This window comes from Chelonia mydas, chromosome 1 (assembly GCF_015237465.2).
Source record: "Chelonia mydas isolate rCheMyd1 chromosome 1, rCheMyd1.pri.v2, whole genome shotgun sequence".
NCBI classification, from domain to species: Eukaryota; Metazoa; Chordata; order Testudines; family Cheloniidae; genus Chelonia; species Chelonia mydas.
Genome location: NC_057849.1, coordinates 210,924,009 through 210,945,048, shown reverse-complemented (window position 1 = coordinate 210,945,048; position 21,040 = coordinate 210,924,009). Strand labels below are relative to the sequence as shown.

Genomic DNA, 21,040 nt, shown 5'->3' with positions numbered 1-21,040 from the left:
TTACTCCTGCACAAATGAAGGTTTCTATCAGTGAATTTCCTACTTTTTTGGAACAGAAAGAGAAGTGTTTGTTGTCAGAGTTAGTGGTCATTTAGACGGTTGTAGTTCTCACCTATGTTTGCAGTTGCTAGAAACTGTAACTAGGTAATTGGAAAAAGACCTAACTTTTATATAGCCCTTTTCATCAGTAGATCACAAAAAGCTTTACCTCAGTATCCCCATTATACAGCTGGGGAAACTGAAACACAGAGAAGTGAAGTGATTTGCTCAAGGACACTTAGAAGTCCAGAGGCAGAGCTAGGAATAGTCGCAGTCCAGGGGTCTCTATACTAGGCCATATGATTATTTGGTGATTCCTCAGAGCTCCTACCTGTTTTTGTACCTTTTGTCACAATGGAATGGGAATAATAGTTTTGCTTTGAAATGTTTGTAATGGATATTTGCTAAGAGGGTCAGTCAGAAAAATTCCATCCATCTGTCCCAAAATCTTGACAGTCTTGTATTACATGGTTGTTACAGTAACTTTAAGTTTGTGAGAGGAGACTGATATTTTTCTCTCCTTCTCCACCCCCTGTCCTACCAGTTTCTGTAAAATTAACCCTCCTCAACATTTCTAGCTCCCCCTCCCCTTCCTATCCCAGTAAGCCATTAGTTGGCACTCAAGAAGCCATTAACATGGAAGAAGTTGTTCCTTGCTGTCTCCGGCTCTGTGCTTCTGCATAAACATCTCACAGCAGCAGATCACTGGAGGGCTGCACCCTACCTTGGTTATGGCACCTGAGCTGCACACTGAGCTGGGCTCCCCATTCCCCTGACCCACCCCACCTGGGACTCCTTCCCCAGCCAGGCTCCAGGCCAATCTAGTCCACCCCCATCCAAACTGCCTCCCCCTGCACCCATCTAATGGTACCTGTACCTTCACTAATCATTTCCTAAATTTTAGAGGAGGAAAATTTAAAGTGGAACAGTTTCAACAGGAGACATTGAGAGCGTTCCAGCCTGGAATAGTTCACGGCCTGGAGAGTAGCACACTCACCTGTGGATCAGGGATAGAATTCCTGAATTCAAGCCCCTGCTCCTGAGTAGGGTTACAAACCAGTGTCTCCCATATCCCAGACAAGTGCCCTAATCACTGGACTAAAGATTATAATGGAGAGCACACACAATTTTTGTATGACCCACAATGGGCTCTTCTGATTTTCTGACAAGTTCCAAACAGTTTCAGGGCTGAATCAAATATTTTTTTCTGATTTTTTTGGTTTGCTGTCTGAACCAAGACAACAATTACTGGCCTGGCTGTAGCTAGGAGTGGTGACACCAGAGGGATGGAGGCTGTGGTGAGGATCGGTGTGGAGGTGGAGAGGCTGGGTGGGTGTGACACTCATAGCTTCCCAATGCCAGGAGGCAAGGGCCTCACTGGTATCAGGTAATGAGTTTCAGATGGCTTGACCAGTTCAGTGTCCCCCAATTCACTGAGGTCATAATCTGTGTCTGAGAGGTGGCATGTACAATATTGGAAAACTAATAAGTCACTGATCATTGATATTCTTACACATTGTATGTACGAAGTGTGTACAAGGGTTATGGGTACAGGCTGGAATAATGACTAAAGTGTGTTTAAACCAGGCATGTCACAGGGAGTTGGCAAACAGGTCTGCCAAAGGAATGTGTTTGCTTCTCTGATCAGCCTGGTCATCAGGTAGAGATGAAAAAGATCTATTTGCATATTAGGAAAACAAAACTATCAAGCTCCAAGTTGGGGAGGAGACATCATGTCATCTACATGCAGGAGGCGAGAGAAGCTTGGTCTGTGTTTTACTTAAAGAGTACATTGCAACTGTTTACTGGGCTATAAAAACAGGGGAGCTGAACCTCAAGCAATAAGCAATTGAATCATCTGATTGTATACAATATTATGTACCATATTACTATATTATGAAAGTGTATTGAGTGAGATGTTCAATGAAAGCCTATGCCACACATAATATCATCATGGAATCTATGTATAACTATATTAAGAATTATGGCTTCTCATTGATATTGTGGTTTAAAGTGTGTGTCCAAATAAAGGGTTTCTCCCAGGCAGGAGGGAAGGCAACTAGCTACCTGTCCCCAGCGAAATTAAGCAAAGAGTCACTCCAAACAAAGGAAGCTCTATTTGCATAGAAATCAGGAGGGGGATGGGAAGTCCAGAGAAAAGGAAGAACAGCGTAAGGTCATCCTGCCTCTTGAAACAAGATCATTGAACTTTGGAAGATATATGCAAGAACAGAAATCATCTTTGCCATCCGTCACTAGGCAAACACAAGACAACAGTTGCAATTTGACCCAGGTGAAAACTTGAGAATCGTTAGTCTGCTGAGAGCACAATCGGTCATGCTGACCATGTATTCCCCTGTCAGTATACCTCTGTTGTTTTTTGTCTTCTACCTAGATTGTAAGTTCTTTGGGGCAGAGACTGGCTTTCTCTTCTGTGTTTGTACAACACCTAGCACAATGGAGTAGGGCTCCCAGGTGCTATGATACTACTACTAATGTGCCTGGTGTGATAAGTGCGTGTTGGATTTTACACAACATCTGTGAGACCCAGGTTGAAATCCTGGAGGATGGAAGGGATAGGAACTAGATAAATCTTCTCAAAATTATGGGCAGCCAGAGAGGGGACCCCTGCAAAATGGTCCAAGTGGTTAAGGGAAGAGAGTGGGGGTGCCTTGTGCTTCTGGTAGGATGCCACAGGAAGTTGTGGCTAATGAACACTCTGTGAGAAAGCAAGCAAGTTTTGGTTTGATTACATTCTGAATTAATAGCTTGGGGTGGGAGGTATTATGTCATTTATGGGCTGAGCTCGACCTGATTAAGTTTTTCAGACAAAATGGTAGCCAACAGAGGAGAGCAGCACAAATGATTAAAGGTTTAGAAAACATCAACTATGAGGAAAGATGGGGAAAAAATGGGTTGGTTTAGTCTGGAGAAGAGAAGGCCAATGGGGGGACATCCTATGATTCTTCAAGTAAATAAAAGGCTGCTATAAATAGGAGGGCATTAAACTGTTCTCCTTAACCACTGAGGACAGGACTAGAAGTAAAAGGATTAAATTGCAGCAAGAAAGATTTAGATTAGACATCGGGGAAAGCTTCCTAACCATCAGACTTGTTAAGCAGCGGAACCAATTGCCTACGGAGGTTGTGGAATCTCTGTCACTGGACGTTTTTAAGAAAGGGTCAGACAAACATCTGTCACGGGTGGTCTAGATAATACTTATGCTATGTCTACACTGCAGACCTTACAGTGGCACAGCCGTAAGGTATCCTGTATAGCCTCTCTATGCTGATGGGAGAGGTCTCGCCTGCTGGCATAATTAAATGAGCCCTAATGAGCAGCAGTAGCTGTATCAGTGGGAGAGCGTCTCTCGCCAACACAGCTCTGTCCATACCGGCGCTTTTGTCAGTGAAACTTTTGTCGGTCAGGGAGGTGGGGTTTTTTTTCTACACCCCTGTCCGACAGAAGTTTCACTGACAAAAATGCCAATGAAGACATAGGTTTAGTGCTGCCTTGGTGCAGGGGACTGGATTAGATGACCTATCAAGGTCCATTCCAGTCCTACACTTCTATCATTCTATGGAAATGAATTTATTGAGTTTATCAAAAAAAGTTACTGTCTCTCTTAGGGGTGTGAATTTTTCACAGCCATGACCCATGTAGCTAGGGTGACCTAAATTTTAGGAGTAGACCAGGCCAAAGGAATGTGATGCAAACTGCAAACCTTGCGTATTGAGGGAGAGCCCCACCAAGGAGTATTCACCCCTGACGGTGATGCATCAGAAAGCGTTCTCCATCTCCTGTTGGGTTGAATGCAGTGGGAAGGATCTGTGCTAAGGTTATTTGGAATTGTGCTCCCAGTATGGTGCATTCTCCACAGTTTGCAGGACATTGGAGTGTTGGGGCAGAGTGCTTGGCTTTTGCAGCAAAAGGTGCTTTATCATGGTTGTTTGCCTCTGCGTTGTCTGCATCGTGTCCCTCCCAAGGGCTGTATGCTCCATTCTGATCTTTTGTGCACGCTCCAGGAAACCTTTCCAGCTGCTTTCAAGGCCCTCTATTGGGATTAACTGTATGCTCCATGGAACAGATCATCTACAGCTTTTTCTTATGTTTCCTGAGATTTGAGAGCTTCTCTGCACGCTATAACTCCCCTCTTCACACAGTTACACGTGCACAGGGAAATAAGAAAAAGCACAGTCATTTATGGTCCCATTCTTCATAGTCTCCATGCCAACAATGATAAAATATGCTTGTTCCCATAAGGATAGAATGCTATTCCCCATCTTCTCTTCCAACTCCATGGTTTCCTTTGAGATAGTAAGATAATCCCCCATTTATTTCCCATTCTACAGACCTTCTGTACTTTATTTGAGTGGTGCACACACGTGTGTGGGGAGGAAGGGACAGGCTTTGTGTAGGGGAGTTTTTTTAAAAATTTGTATGGTTTGGAGCTGTTGGGGGCTGGATGGATGACTCTTTTCTTTTCTAGGGTGGGTAGAGGAGTGGCAGGAGCAGGTTAGTGACTGCTTGTGCCCTTCTACAGGCTTTACGGACTAGAGCTGAGTAAATCATTGATTTTTCAGTTTAGTGGCCAAACCAAAAAATCTGAAAGAAGAACTGATTCATTTATAGCCAAAACTGAATGGTTGTTTTTTTCTTGCAGAAACAAAACATAAAAACATTCTTTCTGATCTAATGAAAGATTTGAAATATGATTTTGAAAAGACATTAAAAAAGGAACAAGTGTTGGGTGGGAAGAGGAGAAATTTCAGTTATTCATTCAGCTGTACTCAGGACGGCTTGCAGAGATGCAGGTGCATTTACTAACCTGCTGCAGCTCGTTCGCTGACTCGGTACCAGATTCAGAGCCACCTCACTTTCATTTTCTCTGACAGTGCCCTGTAGACGTCTGCCTTCTGGTGACTCTTATCCAGAGGGAACTGGACATGCTTGTGTCCAGACTGGCCAATCAAGTCCTGGGCCTCTACATGGGTCCATGTGGAAGCTGGGGAGCCATGGTTGCTATGAGAATGTGAACTCACCTGGTAATGAAAAGAGGTGCTCCTGTCTGCCTGCCAGCATTTAACCAGAGAGGGTACATCTGGTCAAGATGGCCCCAGAGCCGTGGAGCGCAAACAGGCACAAAGCAGGTTGATGCAGGTATGGAGCAATGCAGTATGGGACACTAGCTGGAGGACTGTCAGCAGCCTTAGCATTAGGAATTATTTCACAGGAATCTTACAATGAACAAACTGATCGTGAAGTGGAGCTACTCCTTCCTCCAATGAGGATTAGTTACGGCAACCTAAGATGCCAAATAAATTGTTCTGAGAACAGGGTTCATGTGGACACAAGGTATTTAAGTAAAGCTAATTACAGTTAATGTGAGGTAACATCCCCTGTAGACAAGCAATAAGAGGAACTGATAAGCACTTCACACTGGAACCGGTGTTCCAGGTGTCAGGCTCTGCTGGCGTGAGGCCGACACACAAGATCCTAATTCCAAGCAGTTGGAACATCTCCACTTTCTGGCATCATGCAGAACATTCTCCTGCTTCCTTCCCACTAGTATTGTATCTAGTCTGTTCTAGACCATCACTTCTCCTTCGTGTCTATCCCACTCTCTGCTCCTTCTGCTGCTGGGGAATTATTTCTCCTCTCTGCCCTTTGCTTTTCCCTTCTGAACTCTCAGCCACTATTTTTGTATTTTCAGATCATATGAATTATGAAGCTCCTCCCTTCCTTGTTCTCACCCCTGTGAAGACACTTGCTATTCCTTGCCCCTTATTCTCCTTTACTCCCCAGTCTCACAGATTGAGCCTCTTTGAAGCCTCCAGGCTTTCTTTCTTTGAACTTTTGCCAGTTTTTCAATATCCTTCCTGTAATGAAGGAACAGAAAGTACATCCTCAGCTGGAATATTGTATAAGACCATGTAAACACTCATCAGTCCCATCCAGTCCCACCTGGAGAGACAGTCACACACTCTGCTTTGTGTCATTCTGTTCACACCTGAGAATTATATTGTTGGCTACCTCTTGGCCCTGACCTCTTATTCAAACTCTCATCACTGGAGCACAGGAACTGGCATATGGAGTAAAGGGCTTATTTAACAATGTCTTTGCTGTTGAGAGAAGAAGGTTCCCTTCATTTCATCCCCAGGAAGGCCTGGGGAAGGTTTTGGGATGTCAGTATAACCAACGCTCACTGATGGATGCATTGACTCTTTAGGTCGCGTTGAGGTCCGGCTGGTTGGAGGGGACACTGCCTGCTCTGGACTTGTTGAAGTCACACATGGAAATACATGGGAGACAGTCTGCGATTCACAATTGGATTTCAACACAGCTTCTGTTATCTGCAATGAGTTAGGGTGTGGACAGGCTGTAGCTACTATAGGAGCAACACATTTTGGAGAAGGACATGATCTGATCTGGAAGGAAGAGTTTCATTGTGTGGGGAATGAGACTGTCCTTTCAAACTGTCCCAGGATGTCCCATCCTAACAACACATGCTCCCACACTGATGCTGTCAGCATATTGTGTTCAGGTAAGAATTCAAACTGTTGACTTTAACATACAACTAACATGGGCCCTACAGCTGGGCTACTAGAGCTCTTTTCTCTCACATCCATATATTCCTCCTGTGAACCCACATACCAGAAAACTTTGCACGTTTCCAAGTTGCTCCAAAGGATTCTTGTCTGCTACAAAGGGTGGCTTCACTGTCCCACCACCCGGGGGAGCCAAGAAGAGATGGTGGGAAATCCCATTCTCTCTCATAGTCTTCACTCTATTTCAAGTGTCTCCACTAAATGGGGACAGTTCTATTTACCTTTCTCCTGCTATAAGGATAGGGTCCCAGCAGAGCTCTGATTTCTCTTATCCTCCACTAGGGATGCATGTTCTCCACTGCTGAGCACTCTCCTCCCTACTCAGATACATCTGTAAGGGGAAGGGGCAGGGTCTAGTGATCAGAGCACAGAACCAGAACCCAGGAGACATGGGTTTTCTTTCCAGTTCTGATTCTGTATTCAGTAATGCCTTGTACCTCAGTTTCCCCATTTGTGAAACAGTTAATTTCCTACCTCAGATTGTGTCTGTGAGGCTTAACTTCATTTGTGTTTGTAAAGGCTTTCAGGCACTTGAATACACAGTGCTATGTAGGGGGTAGGTGTTATTTTAAAACTTTATTGATGGAATTGGACCAGTTGTGGCCACTTTTAGGTTATTGCCCTGCAATGGGGATTGGCTTTGTGCCACCCATTCAAACAGATATGAGACTAGCTGAAAGCCCATGCTATTGCTTGGGTGTAACTTGTAAAGTGTTGTGAATCAATAGTGACTGCTGCAAGAAAATATTAAGCAAAAAAAAAAAAAAAACAGAAATATTGTCGCAAGGCAGGGCACTCACCAGTGCAGCACTTCCTGCTGGTCTGTCCAGGAATTAGCTCCTTCAGCTCAGGAGTGCCCTCTGTGGGCCGGTGTCTTGCCCTCTGTTACCTGCCCTGTTGTCTCCACCACCTCTGACCCCATGTCCCTCAGAGACCCTGGTACCCCTACCTTGGGGTGCTGCCACACTCTGGGTCTCCCCTCCCAGAGGAACCCCAACCCCCTATACCCACCTGTCAAGGTTCCCTCCCCACTCTGAACTCTAGGGTACAGTTGTGGGGACCCACATGAAAGACCCCCCCTAAGCTTATCTCTACCAGCTTAGGTTAAAAACTTCCCCAAGGCACAAATTCTTCCTTGTCTTTAGAACTGTATCTCTGCCACCACCAAGTGAGTTAGACAAAGATTTAGGTTTCAGAGTAACAGCTGTGTTAGTCTGTATTCGCAAAAAGAAAAGGAGGACTTGTGGCACCTTAGCGACTAACCAATTTATTTGAGCATAAGCTTTCGTGAGCTACAGCTCACTTCATCGGATGCATACTGTGGAAAGTACAGAAGATCTTTTTATACACACAAAGAATGAAAAAATGGGTGTTTACCACTACAAAAGGTTTTCTCTCCCCCCACCCCACTCTCCTGCTGGTAATAGCTTATCTAAAGTGATCACTCTCCCTACAATGTGTACGATCATCAAGGTGGACCATTTCCAGTACAAATCCAGGGTTTAACAAGAACGTCTGGGGGAGGGGGGTAGGAAAAAACAAGGGGAAATAGGTTACCTTGCATAATGACTTTGCCACTCCCAGTCTCTATTCAAGCCTAAGTTAATTGTATCCAATCTGCAAATGAATTCCAATTCAACAGTCTCTCGCTGGAGTCTGGTTTTGAAGTTTTTTTGTTGTAATATGGCAACTTTCATGTCTGTAATAGCGTGACCAGAGAGATTGAAGTGTTCTCCGACTGGTTTATGAATGTTATAATTCTTGACATCTGATTTGTGTCCATTTATTCTTTTACGTAGAGACTGTCCAGTTTGACCAATGTACCATTGCTGGCACATGATGGCATATATCACATTGGTGGATGTGCAGGTGAACGAGCCTCTGATAGTGTGGCTGATGTTATTAGGCTCTGTGATGGTGTCCCCTGAATAGATATGTGGGCACAGTTGGCAAAGATTTAGGAAAAGGACCACTTGGAGTTCCTGTTTCCCCAAAGTATCCCCCCAAGCCCCTTCACCACCTTTTCTGGGGAGGCTTGAGAGTAAACAAGGTGAGCTAAAAGAACCAATCAGGTTCTTAAAAGCAGAACTTTATAATAAAGAAAAAGTAAAAGAAGCACCTCTGTAAAATCAGGATGGAAGGTAATTTTACAGAGTAATCATATTCAAAACACAGGATTCCCCTCTAAGCAAAACTTTAAAGTTACAAAAAAAACCCTAACAAACCAGGAATAAACCTCCCTCTTAGCTGAGGGAAAATTCACAAGCTAAAACAAAAGATAATCTAATGCATTTCCTTCCTATTACTTACAATTTGTAATCTTAGATACTTAGTTCAGGTATGGCTTTAGGAGACGTATTTTCCCTACCCTGGTTCCTCTCTGTCCCGGAGAGAAAAAATCAAAAACAAAAACCTCCCCCCACAGATTTGAAAGTATCTTCTCCCATTATTGGTCCTTTTGCTCAGGTGCCAACCAGGTTATCTGAGCTTCTTAAATCTTTACAGGCAAAGGAGGGATTTTATGCTACCTTTAGCTGTATGTTTATGACACTACCTTCTCTCAGTGGCTACTGCCAGTCATCATCTAGCCCCTTCTCTCAGGGGCAAACTGCAGTCTGTTATGGCCACTCTGTTATGACTGTTATCACTGTTATGACCTGCTGCCTTTCTAGCCCCACCTGCCTCCTTGCAGCCCTAGTACCTCCCCTGGCCTTTAGCAAGGCCTCAGCCTGGGGACTCACCAGGCCAGAGCTCCTCAGCTCTGCCTGCCTTTCCCCAACCCTGCTCTGCCTCAGGTACCCTGCTTACTCTCCCAGGCAGCCTGGTCCTTTGCTCCCAAGCTGGCACAAGAGTCTCTCTCCCACTCACTCAGCCTGCCCTTTTATCAGGGCCAGCTGTGCCCTAATTGGGTGCAACCACACCTGTGGCTGACTACCCAACCAGCCTCTATTGGCTGCTTTTAACCCCTTTCTGACCAGAGCCTGGTGACGGCCCCGCTACAAATATGAATGCAAAACATGTACATTGTCAAATTGCAATGTATGCACATGTGACAGCTTTGGCTCATATCATCTATCTCAGATATACCCACCTCCCTCCCTCTTCTTTTTTAAATAACTTAGGACAGTTAATGTTTTCACGGAATTTTGAACCACACATTTCATTAATGTTGAAAGCATGCAGCCATTTTCATTCTGAGGCAGATATTAATTGAAAGACAAATTCTCAACAACTTTGAGTGCCTGACAGCTCTCTCTGATTTGAAAATGAAACTAACTTACGACCAAGGTGCCTTTAACCAAGCTGAGTCTATCACTGTACCAATACTGTATTTATTGCTAAAGTAAGTTTTCACCCTGGTCTGTCTTTGGGCTTTCTAACTGCCCTTGATTCCCCTGCCAATGTTTGTGTGATAATTTCAGGTTGAAAAGTCAACCTTGTAATGCACACACAAATCACCCCTCTCCCTGGCTGCTCAGCTGGAGACTGCACTTGCCGTCCTCTCACCCCTGAGTCGGGGAACTGCCCTTCATTCCCTCTTCACCCATAGCAACATTTCCCTGCCTCCTGCTGCCCTGGGGCTCGGGGGACCGCCACGATTTACGAAATTGGCATCCCATCTCACTCCTCAGCACGGACTACAAGGTCGTAGCGAAAGCCATCTCGCTGCGGCTAGGATCCGTGCTGGAGGACGTGATCCATCCAGACCAGACCTACACCATCCCAGGCCGCACCATCTTCGACAACCTGTATCTGGTCCAGGACGTCTTGGAACTCAGGTGTAGGGACGGTCTGTCATTCACCCTCCTGTCCCTGAATCAGGAGAAGGCGTTTGACAGGGTGGATCATGGGTATCTCTTGAGCACTCTGCGAGTGTTTGGCTTCAGACCCCAGTTTGTGGGTTTTCTCCAGGTGCTGTATGCCTCCGCAGAGTGTCTGGTCAGGCTCAACTGGACCCTGACCGAACCGGTCAGCTTCGGGTGAGGAGTATGGCAGGGGTGCCCCCTCTCGGGCCGGCTGTACGCTCTGGCGATCAAGCCCTTCCTCTGTCTCCTTCGCAGGAGGTTGACAGGGTTGGCGCTTTGGGAGCCGGAGCTGCGGCTGGTCCTGTTGGCGTTCGCCGACGATGTGCTCCTCGTGGTCCAGGACCCGGGCGACTTGGCGCGGGTGGAGGCTTGCCAGGCCATCTATTCGGCAGCCTCCTCCGTCCGGGTCAACTGGGTCAAGAGCTCTGGCTTGGTGGTAGGAGACTAGCGGCAGGCGAGCTCCCTCCCACCCGCACTTCAGACCATCCGGTGGAGCGCGGGTCTGCTGTTCTACCTCAGCGTTTACCTTTCTGCCACGCATCCCTCTCTGCTGGAGAACTGGGAAAATTTAGAGGGCAGGGTGATAGAGCGGCTCCAGAAATGGACGGGACTACTCCGATGTCTCTCCCTTCGAGGGAGGGCACTGGTGCTTAATCAACTAGTCCTCTCCATGCTCTGGCACCGGCTCAACACCCTGGTCCCGGCCCTGGATTTCCTAGCCAACCTCCGGACGTTGATTCTGGAGTTCTTCTGGTCAGGACTGCACTGGGTCCCTGCAGGGGCTCTCCATCTACCCCTGGAGGAGGGAGGGCAGGGCCTGAAGTGTCTGCGCACTCAGGTCCATGTCTTTTGCCTCCAGGCCCTGCAGAGGCTCCTTTATGGTGCAGGTAGTCCGGCATGGAGCGTACTGGCGCACGCCTTCCTGTGCCGCTTCCGAGGGCTCCGATATGACCGGCAGCTCCTTTATCTCCATTTGAGAGGTCTTCCACGAGACCTCTCCGGGCTGCTGGTCTTCTACCAGGACCTTCTCCGGACCTGGAAACTGTTTACAGAGACAGGTCCGTGGTGGTCTCCGTGGAGGAAGATCTCCTCGCGGAGCCCCTGCTACACAACCCCCAGCTCCGTGTGCAGGTGGCGGAGTCCCCCTCGGTGTGCCAGAGGTTGGTCCTGGCAGAAGTCACCAGAGTCAGAGACCTCCTGGACTACGACCGGGGAGACTGGCTGGATCCCCTGATGCTCGCTCAGCGCATGGGGCTCTCCAGACCTCGTACTCCCCTGTGCGTATTTCAGGAGGTGAGGGCCGCTTTGCCGCCCGCTGCTATGGTCTACCTCGACCGGGTCCTAAGGAAGGGTGTGCCCCGCCCACCCTCCACCCCAGGCCCTCTGGACCTTTTCATTGGGCCTCTGCCCCGTGGACCCAACCGACCTCCCCGCCCCTTCACCGTGCACCAGCTACACGAGCTGCAGCCGGTCCGTTTCCAGACCGCGCCAAGGAAACATCTATACACGCTCTTGCTCCATAGCCTTCACGTCCTCACCCTCGCGTCCCGCCCTGACACAAAGTGGCAGGACCTCCTGCCACCTCGAGAGGGTGAGGAGCCCTGGTGGGCCGGCCTATATTCCACCTTGGTCCTGAGGCCCGCCGGGGATATTAGTTGGCGGCTCCTTCATGGGGCCGTGAGCGTGGGCGTGTACTTGGCGCGGTTCACCCCAATCCCGGACACCTGCCCCTTTTGCGGCATGAGGGACACCCTGGCGCACGTCTACCTGGAGTGCACCAGGCTGCAGCCCCTATTCCGGCTCCTCATGAATATTTTGTTAAGATTTTGGTTGCACTTTTCCCCTCACCTCCCTATCTATGCACTCCCTGTCTGTGGCCCCCACTAAGTCGCGGGACCTCCTGGTCAACCTCCTCCTGGCCCTGGCTAAAGTGGCCATCTATAAAACCAGGGTGAGGAGGTTGGCCGATGGAGTCTCCTGTGACTATTTCCGATCCTCCGTCCGTTCACACCTCCGGGCAGAGTTTCTCTGGGCGGCGTTCACTGACTCCCTTGACGCCTTTGAGGAGCAGTGGGCGCTGTCCAGGGTTCTCTGCTTGGTGTCCCCGTCTGGTTCCCTTCGTTTGACCCTTTGACCGCACTCCTGTCCCTGTTGTTCATTAGTTGTCCCCCATAATTATTTGGTTCTCCAGGTCCTGTGGACCCCCGCCCCCCTTAGGCTGGTGGGGGATCCTTTAGCAGTGGGCGGGCGAAATATGGATGCCCTGGGGCTTCACCACCTGGGACCCAGCTACGTCACTTCCCTGACTCCCCACTCCCCTGCCTACTCGGGCAAGTGGGCTTGTCTTCTTCCTGGTTCCCAGCAGGAACAGTTTCCCAACTTTGCCCTCCCCTGCCTCTTGCTGCCCCGGGACCCTCTTTCTGCTCTAGGGACATACATGAAGGCAGGGCTCAGTGGAAAGGCAGGTCTGTGTCCTCAGCCCTGAAGCTCTCGCACAGAGGTTGGTCCAGCCCTGAAAGCTGGAGTATTAGAGGAGCTTCTTGTCTCATCACAGCAGCTCCTCTGATGTTTTTGTAGGCAGCACAATCCCATGACTCCCAATCAGCTTGCGAGATCTGGAAACACGGCAAGACTGCCTTCCCCGACTGCTTGGAGGGGACTCCCCACCTCCACCACCAACCCGAGGCTGGGGATCTGCCACCTAATCCCCTTCATCTCTCACCCCCATTGCTGTCTTCTGCAGCCCCCTCAGCTTCCCTGCACTTCACATCCCCCTATGTCCCTTTCAACCTCCCTTCCACCACCAGCTGCCCTGTGCCCCCCAGATCCCTCTCCCCACAGCCTTCCTCCTGCCCCACATCCTTCTCCACGCCATTCCGTTGAAACCCCTAAATCTGCCTCCTGCCCCCACCCCCAGGTGTCCTGCTCCCTGCACTCTCCCCACCCTCCTTTCACAGAGTCTCTGTTGTCCCTTGGCCCTGTCCATTCCTCTCAGCCATACAAGGCAGCCATGTTTCCTGTGGGCTTCAGTCTAATTGAAAACAGTGGAAGATGGCAGCCAACTTTACTCAGGGCGGCCTCACTCCCACGTGCCAACAGACTGTAGGCAGATGGCAGCATCTCACTGGCTTCAGCCCCACTGTCAGCGACAGGAGATGGTGCCATATGGAATAAGGGAAACTCCGAGACTTGGAAGTGGCTTAAAACTTAAAAGTTGGATGGTAAGTGACTGTGAATCCCAGTGATGACTGAACTTGGTGATATTCTGAACGAGTGGAGCTCTCGGCCATGCCAGTAGCTGGCCCCAGCATTTCATGCTGACTCAGCACACATCCTGGGCTTGAGAGGGACTCACAGACAGAGTGACATTCCTGGGATCTTCTTATATGGGTAACAAAGGTGGCCGTCTTGTCAGGGCCAGGGTCTTGTCAGGACACAAATCTAAATGGACGAGCTAAAAGAAGGGTGGAGCCACCAGCGAGGTGCTTTTCCCAATATCACCGATAATGGCAGAGCCTGGACAGGATCTGCACTGCCCACTAACCTGCCTGTGGAACACACCCCTGGCCGAAAGCCCAGTCCACGGCAGCCAGCTGGATAGCCTGTCACTGTGTCAATGAGGACCCCTGGCTGGCTGGCCATAATCATGCTGCCAGGTTGGGTATTGGGATGGGCGGGGGAAGTGGAAAACAGAGAGGTCTTTTTTCCTGAAAGTTGAAGTCCTGGAGAGAGGAAGCCAGGATTGGAGAGGGGCTGCCTTTCTGTATAGGGTGGGGTTGCTACCGCCAAGGCACAGAAAAACTGGCCCATCTGTGGGCAGGCCCAGATCCCAGGGGAGGTGTCACTGGTCTGTGAACAGGGTGAGGTCCCAGAAGAGGAGAGGCTGGTCTGTGATCAGAGCCAAGTCCCAGGGCTGGGGGCAAACATGGGAAGGGGCTCAGTGCTCAGAAAGTTATGGGAGGTTTGGTGGGATTTGTGGTTGGGAGTGCGGCACTGCTCTCCCATTGACTGGTGTCTGCCTTGGCATACTGCACACATGCAGATCAGGATGAGTGTGCCAGCCGGGAGGCCATTGTGTGTTTCCAGCTCTGACACGCTTAGCTGGAGTTCTGAGATCACTGCATGCCCAGATGCATTTGTGCACAGCTTAGAAATCCTGGCAACACCAACACCAACCCCTCCCCGTCCCCCAGCCAATAACACCTTTGGACCAGCAACTGGGAAGGCCATGGAAAAACTAGCCAGGCGACTCAAAAACCAGCCAGATAGTATAAGGATGGTGCCGGGGAGAGAGGGAGACCTCAGCCCTACGGTGCTCATTCCTACACATTTCTTTGTGTGAGTTTCTAGTGATAATAAAGCTTTCATCTCCCCATGCCCCTTCCCTCCTTTATACCTTCAATAGTGTGTTTGACTCACTTTGGGTCTTATCCAGCAGTGGCAGCTAAGGGTGCTCAGCCTCTCACAAGATCCCCTCAACACCTTGTGGGATTGTGCCCTGTACTTGGGGGACCCTCCCTTGCTGAACTCAACATTCTGGAGGTGCCCAGGGTATCATTGGGCAACCTTAACTCTGCATTAATGATGTTATTTTACCATTTAATTCTACTCAAAGTCTGCTCTGAATCCCCAATTCTACCCACAATCTCAGAATAGCGCTACAACTTGGGGCAGGGAGATAGCCACCAGTGTTTGCTTTTTAACTGTCACCAGAAAGCCCCAGATTGAGCACTGTTGAGTTGACTGAGGCAGTTCACAACTCTTAAAGTTCCTGTTTCAGTGCCACCAATGGAAGCCCCAAGCAGCTCTTCACCAAGGGATCCTCCTGGAGCTGACAATAACCATGGGGCTTAGCTGCTCTCCAGCTGCAGTCTCTGCATGAGGGGCGGCTGTACTGAATGGTGGAGGAATATGCTGGAGTAGCTTGGGAGAGCTGTGGTTGTAATATGAGGAGACCTGGGGAGTAGTTTGAGGAACATCAGAGAGCTGTGAATGTGATACGAAGAGAACTGGGCTTAAGCACCCCCCTGTGTGTTATCAAAGGAAAGATGTGCACATGGACCTTGAGGTTGCAGTCGGCAACATTTGTGTAGGCTGTGTCAGGAGCAGGGCACTGGGTTCGTCTTGCCATGGGTACTGTCAGTAGTGAGTTGGGACATGAGAGCTGGGTGTGGATTTAATGATGGGTGAGGGAAAGTATATGTTTAGGTGATATCTTGTGTTGATGTGTAAATGGGCGGTAAAAGGGTCGTTGTTATATTTTGCAAGTGTGGTATGCTCTCGGGGGGCAGGCTCAGTGTTTGAGCATAGGGAAAGTGCAGATAGTACCTGACTATGACAGTGAACAGGCAGAGTGGGAGTGTGTGTGTTATGGGTGTTGTGAGGCATTGCTTGAAGAGGGCAGAGTTAACATTGCGTGGGTGTTTATTTGAACTCCGTGTTCCCTAGTGTTCAGAAGTTTTAGTTTTGCTGAACCCAAAGTCTTGAAGCGCATGTGCTATCAACAGGCAACCTTAACTCTGCATTAACAGGTTTCAGAGTAGCAGCCGTGTTAGTCTGTATTCGCAAAAAGAAAAGGAGGACTTGTGGCACCTTAGAGACTAACAAATTTATTCGAGCATAAGCTTTCATGAGCTACAGCTCACTTCATTGGATGCATTCAGTGGAAAATACAGTGGGGAGATTTATATACACACAGAACATGAAACAATGGGTGTTACCATACACACTGTAAGGAGAGTGATCACTTAAGATGAGCTAATACCAGCAGGAGAGCGGGGGGTGGGGGGGGTGAAGAAAACCTTTTGTAGTGATAATCAAGGTGGGCCATTTCCAGCAGTTGACAAGAACGTCTGAGGAACAGTCGGGGGGGGGGGGGGGCAGGGGGCGGGAGAGGAATAAACATGGGGAAATAATTTTACTTTGTGTAATGACCCACCCACTCCCAGTCTCTATTCAAGCCTAAGTTAATTGTATCCAATTTGCAAATTAATTCCAATTCAGCAGTCTCTCATTGGAGTCTGTTTTTGAAGTCTTTTTGTTGTAATATTGTGACTTTTAGGTCTGTAATCGAGTGGCCAGAGAGATTGAAGTGTTCTCCGACTGGTTTATGAATGTTATAATTCTTGACATCTGATTTGTGTCTATTTATTCTTTTATGTAGAGACTGTCCAGTTTGATCAATGTACATGGCAGAGGGGCATTGTTGGCACATGATGGCATATATCACATTGGTAGATGTGCAGGTGAACGAGCCTCTGATAGTGTGGCTAATGTGATTAGGCCCTTTGATGGTGTCCCCTGAATAGATATGTGGACACAGTTGGCAACAGGCTTTGTTGCAAGGATAGGTTCCTGGGTTAGTGGTTCTGTTGTGTGGTGTGTGGTTGCTGGTGAGTATTTGCTTCAGGTTGGGGGGCTGTCTGTAAGCAAGAACTGGCCTGTCTCCCAAGATCTGTGAGAGTGATGGGTCATCCTTCAGGATAGGTTGTAGATCCTTGATGATGCGCTGGAGAGGTTTTAGTTGGGGGCTGAAGGTGATGGCTAGTGGCGTTCTGTTATTTTCTTTGTTGGGCCTGTCCTGTAGTAGGTGACTTCTGGGTACTCTTCTGGCTCTGTCAATCTGTTTCTTCACTTCAGCAGGTGGGTATTGTAGTTGTAAGAATGCTTGATAGAGCTCTTGTAGGTGTTTGTCTCTGTCTGAGGGGTTGGAGCAAGTGTGGTTGTATTGTAGAGCTTGGCTGTAGACAATGTATGTGTGATCTGGTGTGATCTGGGTGAAAGCTGGTTTATGTGACCATCGCTTATTAGCACCGTAGTGTCCAGGAAGTGGATCACTTGTGTAGACTGGTCCAGGCTGAGGTTGATGGTGGGATGGAAATTGTTGAAATCATGGTGGAATTCCTCAAGGGCTTCTTTTCCGTGGGTCCAGATGATGAGGATGTCATCAATATAGCGCAAGTAGAGTAGGGGCATTAGGGGACTAGAGCTGAGGAAGCGTTCTTCTAAGTCAGCCATAAAAATGTTGGCATACTGTGGGGCCATGCGGTACCCATAGCTGTGCCGCAGGTTAATTTGCAAACTGTATACAATTAACTTAGGCTTGAATGGAGACTGGGCGTGGATAGGTCATTACACAAATTAAAACTATTTCCCCATGTTTATTCCCCCCACCACCACTTTTCCTCAGACGTTCTTGTCAACTGCTGGAAATGGCCGACCTTGATTATCACTACAAAAGGTCTACCTTCTTTCTTTGTTTTCTTCTTATTTATATGGCTATAGAACCTTTTACTATTGGTTTTAATTCCCTTTGCAAGGTCCAACTCTACTTGACTTTTAGCCTTTCTCACTTTATCCTGACATGTTCTGACCTCAATAAGGTAGCTTTCCTTGCTGATCCCTCCCATCTTCCACTCCCTGTAGGCTTTCTGCTTTTTCTTAATCACCTCTCTGAGATGCTTGCTCATCCAGCTTGGTCTACAATTCCTGCCTATGAATTTTTTTCCCTTTCTTGGGATACAGGCTTCCGATAGCTTCTGCAGCTTTGATTTAGAGTAATCCCAGGCCTCCTCTGCCTTTAGATCCATAAATTCTTCAGTCCAATCCACTTCCCTAACTAATTTCCTTAATTTTTGAAAGTCAGCTCTTTTGAAATCAAAAACCCTAGTTGCAGATTTATTTTTGTTAATCCTTCCGTTCAGTTTGAACTGAATTACCTCATGATCCCTTGAACCAAGATTGTCCCCTACAACCATATCTTCTATGAGGTCCTCACTATTCACCAAAACCAAATCTAAAATGGCATCCCCTCTAGTCAGTGCAGCAACTACATGATGAAGGAATCCATCAGCAATCGCATCTAGGAAAATCTGAGCCCTATTATTATTACTAGGACTTGCCCTCCAGTCTATATCTGGGAAGTTAAAGTCTCCCATGATCACGCAGTTTCCATTAGTATTTACTTGATTAAAAACATTGAAGAGGGCTCTATCCATATCCAAATTAGATCCCGGTGGTCTATAGCACACCCCGAGCACTATCCTAGGGGAGGCTCTAGTAGTTTTCTTCCCCAATGTAATTTTTGCCCAGACGGACTCTGTCTTATCCATTCCATCGCTTCTTATTTCTTTACATTCTACCTCATCATTGATATACAATGCTACTCCACCACCTTTGCCTTTATTTCTGTCTTTCCTAAACAGCACATACCCTTCAATACCCGTAGTCCAGTCATGACTACTATTCCACCATGTTTCTGTTACCCCTATAATATCTGGTTTCACTTCCTGCACCAGTAGCTCTAGTTCCTCCATTTTGTTACCTAGGCTCCTCTCATTCGTGTACAAACATCTTAATTTTTGCTGTTTGGCCTCGCTCACATTCTGTACCTGATTAGGCACAGTCATTCTACAGCCAGTATAACCTATTAGACTGGTATTCACACTGCCCTTCCTCCTTATATCCATTCTCCTACCCATGGCTGTATCCTTTCTTACTTCGTTTTCTTCCCTCTCAATGCTAAAATCCAGCGTGGTGATTACCTGGACATCTCCTAACCATCTCCCCCAGATTCCTAGTTTAAAGCTCTCTTAATCAGCTGTGCCAGCCTCCATCCTAGAAGTCTATTTCCTTCCCTACTCAGATGAAGTCCATCCCGAGAGAACTGTCCTCTGTCCATGAATGCCTCCCACTGGCCATACATCCCAAAGCCCTCCTTATAGCACCACTGCCTGAGCCATCTGTTGATAGTCATAATCTTGTCACCCCTTTGTTGCCTTCTGTAGGAACAGGCAGAATCCCACTGAAGATCACCTGAGCCTTGATTTCCTTAAGTGTCTTCCCCAGCCTAGCATAGTCTCCTTTAATACTTTCCAGTGAGAATCTAGCCGTAACATTTGTTCCCACATGTAGGATAATTAGGGGATTCTTTCCCGCTCCCTTTAGGATCCTTTTCAACCTCAGGTCTACATCCCATATCTTAGCACCTGGAAGACAGCACACCCTTCTATTCTCTGGATCAGCTCTGGTTACAGGCCTGTCTATTCTTCTCAGTAAAGAGTCCCTGATCACATAGAGCTGCCTTTTCCTGGTGACTATGCTATTCTCCAGTCTAACCCCTGTTCCCTTTGGCTGCAAGTTCTCTCCATTCCTATTCTTCCTTGCAATCCTCTGCAAAGTATCCCGTATCCTCCTGGGGCTCATAGTTCGTGTAGTCTCCATCGACTCTTCCCCATTTTCTATAGGACTAGCCGCTCTTCTCTTCTTCCTTGCCCTTCTACCTTCAGTGACTACCTGCTGAGCCCCTTCTTCATTTTCCAACTCCACAAACCTATTCTTGAGCTCTATTTCTCCTTCACTAGCCCGTCTTTTCCTCTGCCTGGTTCTTTTAGTCACATGCTTCCACTGACCACTTTCCTCAGCAGTCTCCCCTCAGAATTCCTCAGTCCTGCTTCCATCTGCAAGTCTGAGCTTTTCCCTTCAGATATCTCATGTCTTTGCTCCATAATCTGCTCGAACCCCTTTCTAAACTCAACCAGACTTTCCACCTGCATCTCCAAACCTCGGATCTTTTCCTCCATCAGCTCTATCAGAGGGCATTTCATGCTGACAAAACTCTTACCAGGTACCCTCTCCAGGATCATGTACATACCGCAGCTTCCACATCCAGTCATCTTCATTGTGTCTTCCACGACATGGGTCACTCCCACTGCTGCCTCTGTATCGGTCATCACCTTCTCACCTAAGTCCTGTTAGTCTGGGAAACACAAACCACACCAAAACACCACCCCCCACAGCAAAAACAAACCCCGAACAAGCACCACAAGACAAACTCCCCTTTCAAACTCCCCTGTTTACAGCTCTGTTTGCTGGCTCCTGTGCCGCTGCAGCTGTCTGTGTATCATGGCTGACAGTTCCACAAGTGCTTCAGCTAGATCCTTAAGTATCTTTGTGTGACAATCAGGGTCCAGACACCCCAAGGGGAGAACAAGGGGCCTGAAACCCAAAGAATAAGCAGTTGAAACAACTGTTTGTATACAGTATCATTGTACTATGACATCATACTGGGTAAAAAAAAAAGGAGGACTTGTGGCACCTTAGAGACTAACAAATTTATTTGAGCATAAGCTTTCGTGAGCTACAGCTCACTTGGGTAAGATATCATACAAAAATTGGAGACATGCTGGTTATGGATATCATTGTGTGAGGCATATACAGATGGCGAGTAGAGTTATGTATGTGTGATGGAAAGATGTTCCTAAAATATATTGTATTTTGTTTTGTTTGTAAGCATTTTCTGCTTCTGTTATCTCTGCTTAGTATCATTTAAATCTATGTTCTTTATTAATAAACTTATTCGTGGTTTTACCATAAATCAGCTCCATGCTGTGTGTTAAGGTAAAGAGTGTGTCCTCAGCTGGGCTTGTTACCCAGGGGTTTTAGAACCCAAATCAGTGGTAATTTAACTGGTTTTCTTCAAGAAAAAATTAATATGGCCATAACTCCTCTGTCTGATAAATGATTGATACAAACCAGAGTGCTTTACCTAAAACTACTTTATTAGATTTCAAGCGCGTCCACACTATG

At 47.6% G+C, this 21,040-nt stretch overlaps 1 protein-coding gene across 3 annotated transcripts in view; it reads left to right on the top strand.

Annotated features, from left to right (window-relative positions):
- The window catches only part of LOC102935053 (antigen WC1.1), a 256,921-nt gene that overhangs the window by 105,594 nt on the left and 130,287 nt on the right, over positions 1 to 21,040 (top strand). For 2 of the 3 annotated variants that reach the window (XM_043551494.1, XM_037912382.2), the window contains exon 3: positions 6,269 to 6,583. The exons of the other annotated variant lie outside the window; for it this stretch is intronic. In XM_043551494.1, coding sequence (XP_043407429.1) covers positions 6,269 to 6,583 — 315 coding nt within the window. The remainder of the gene's footprint in view (positions 1 to 6,268; positions 6,584 to 21,040) is intronic. 3 annotated transcript variants of the gene reach the window in all.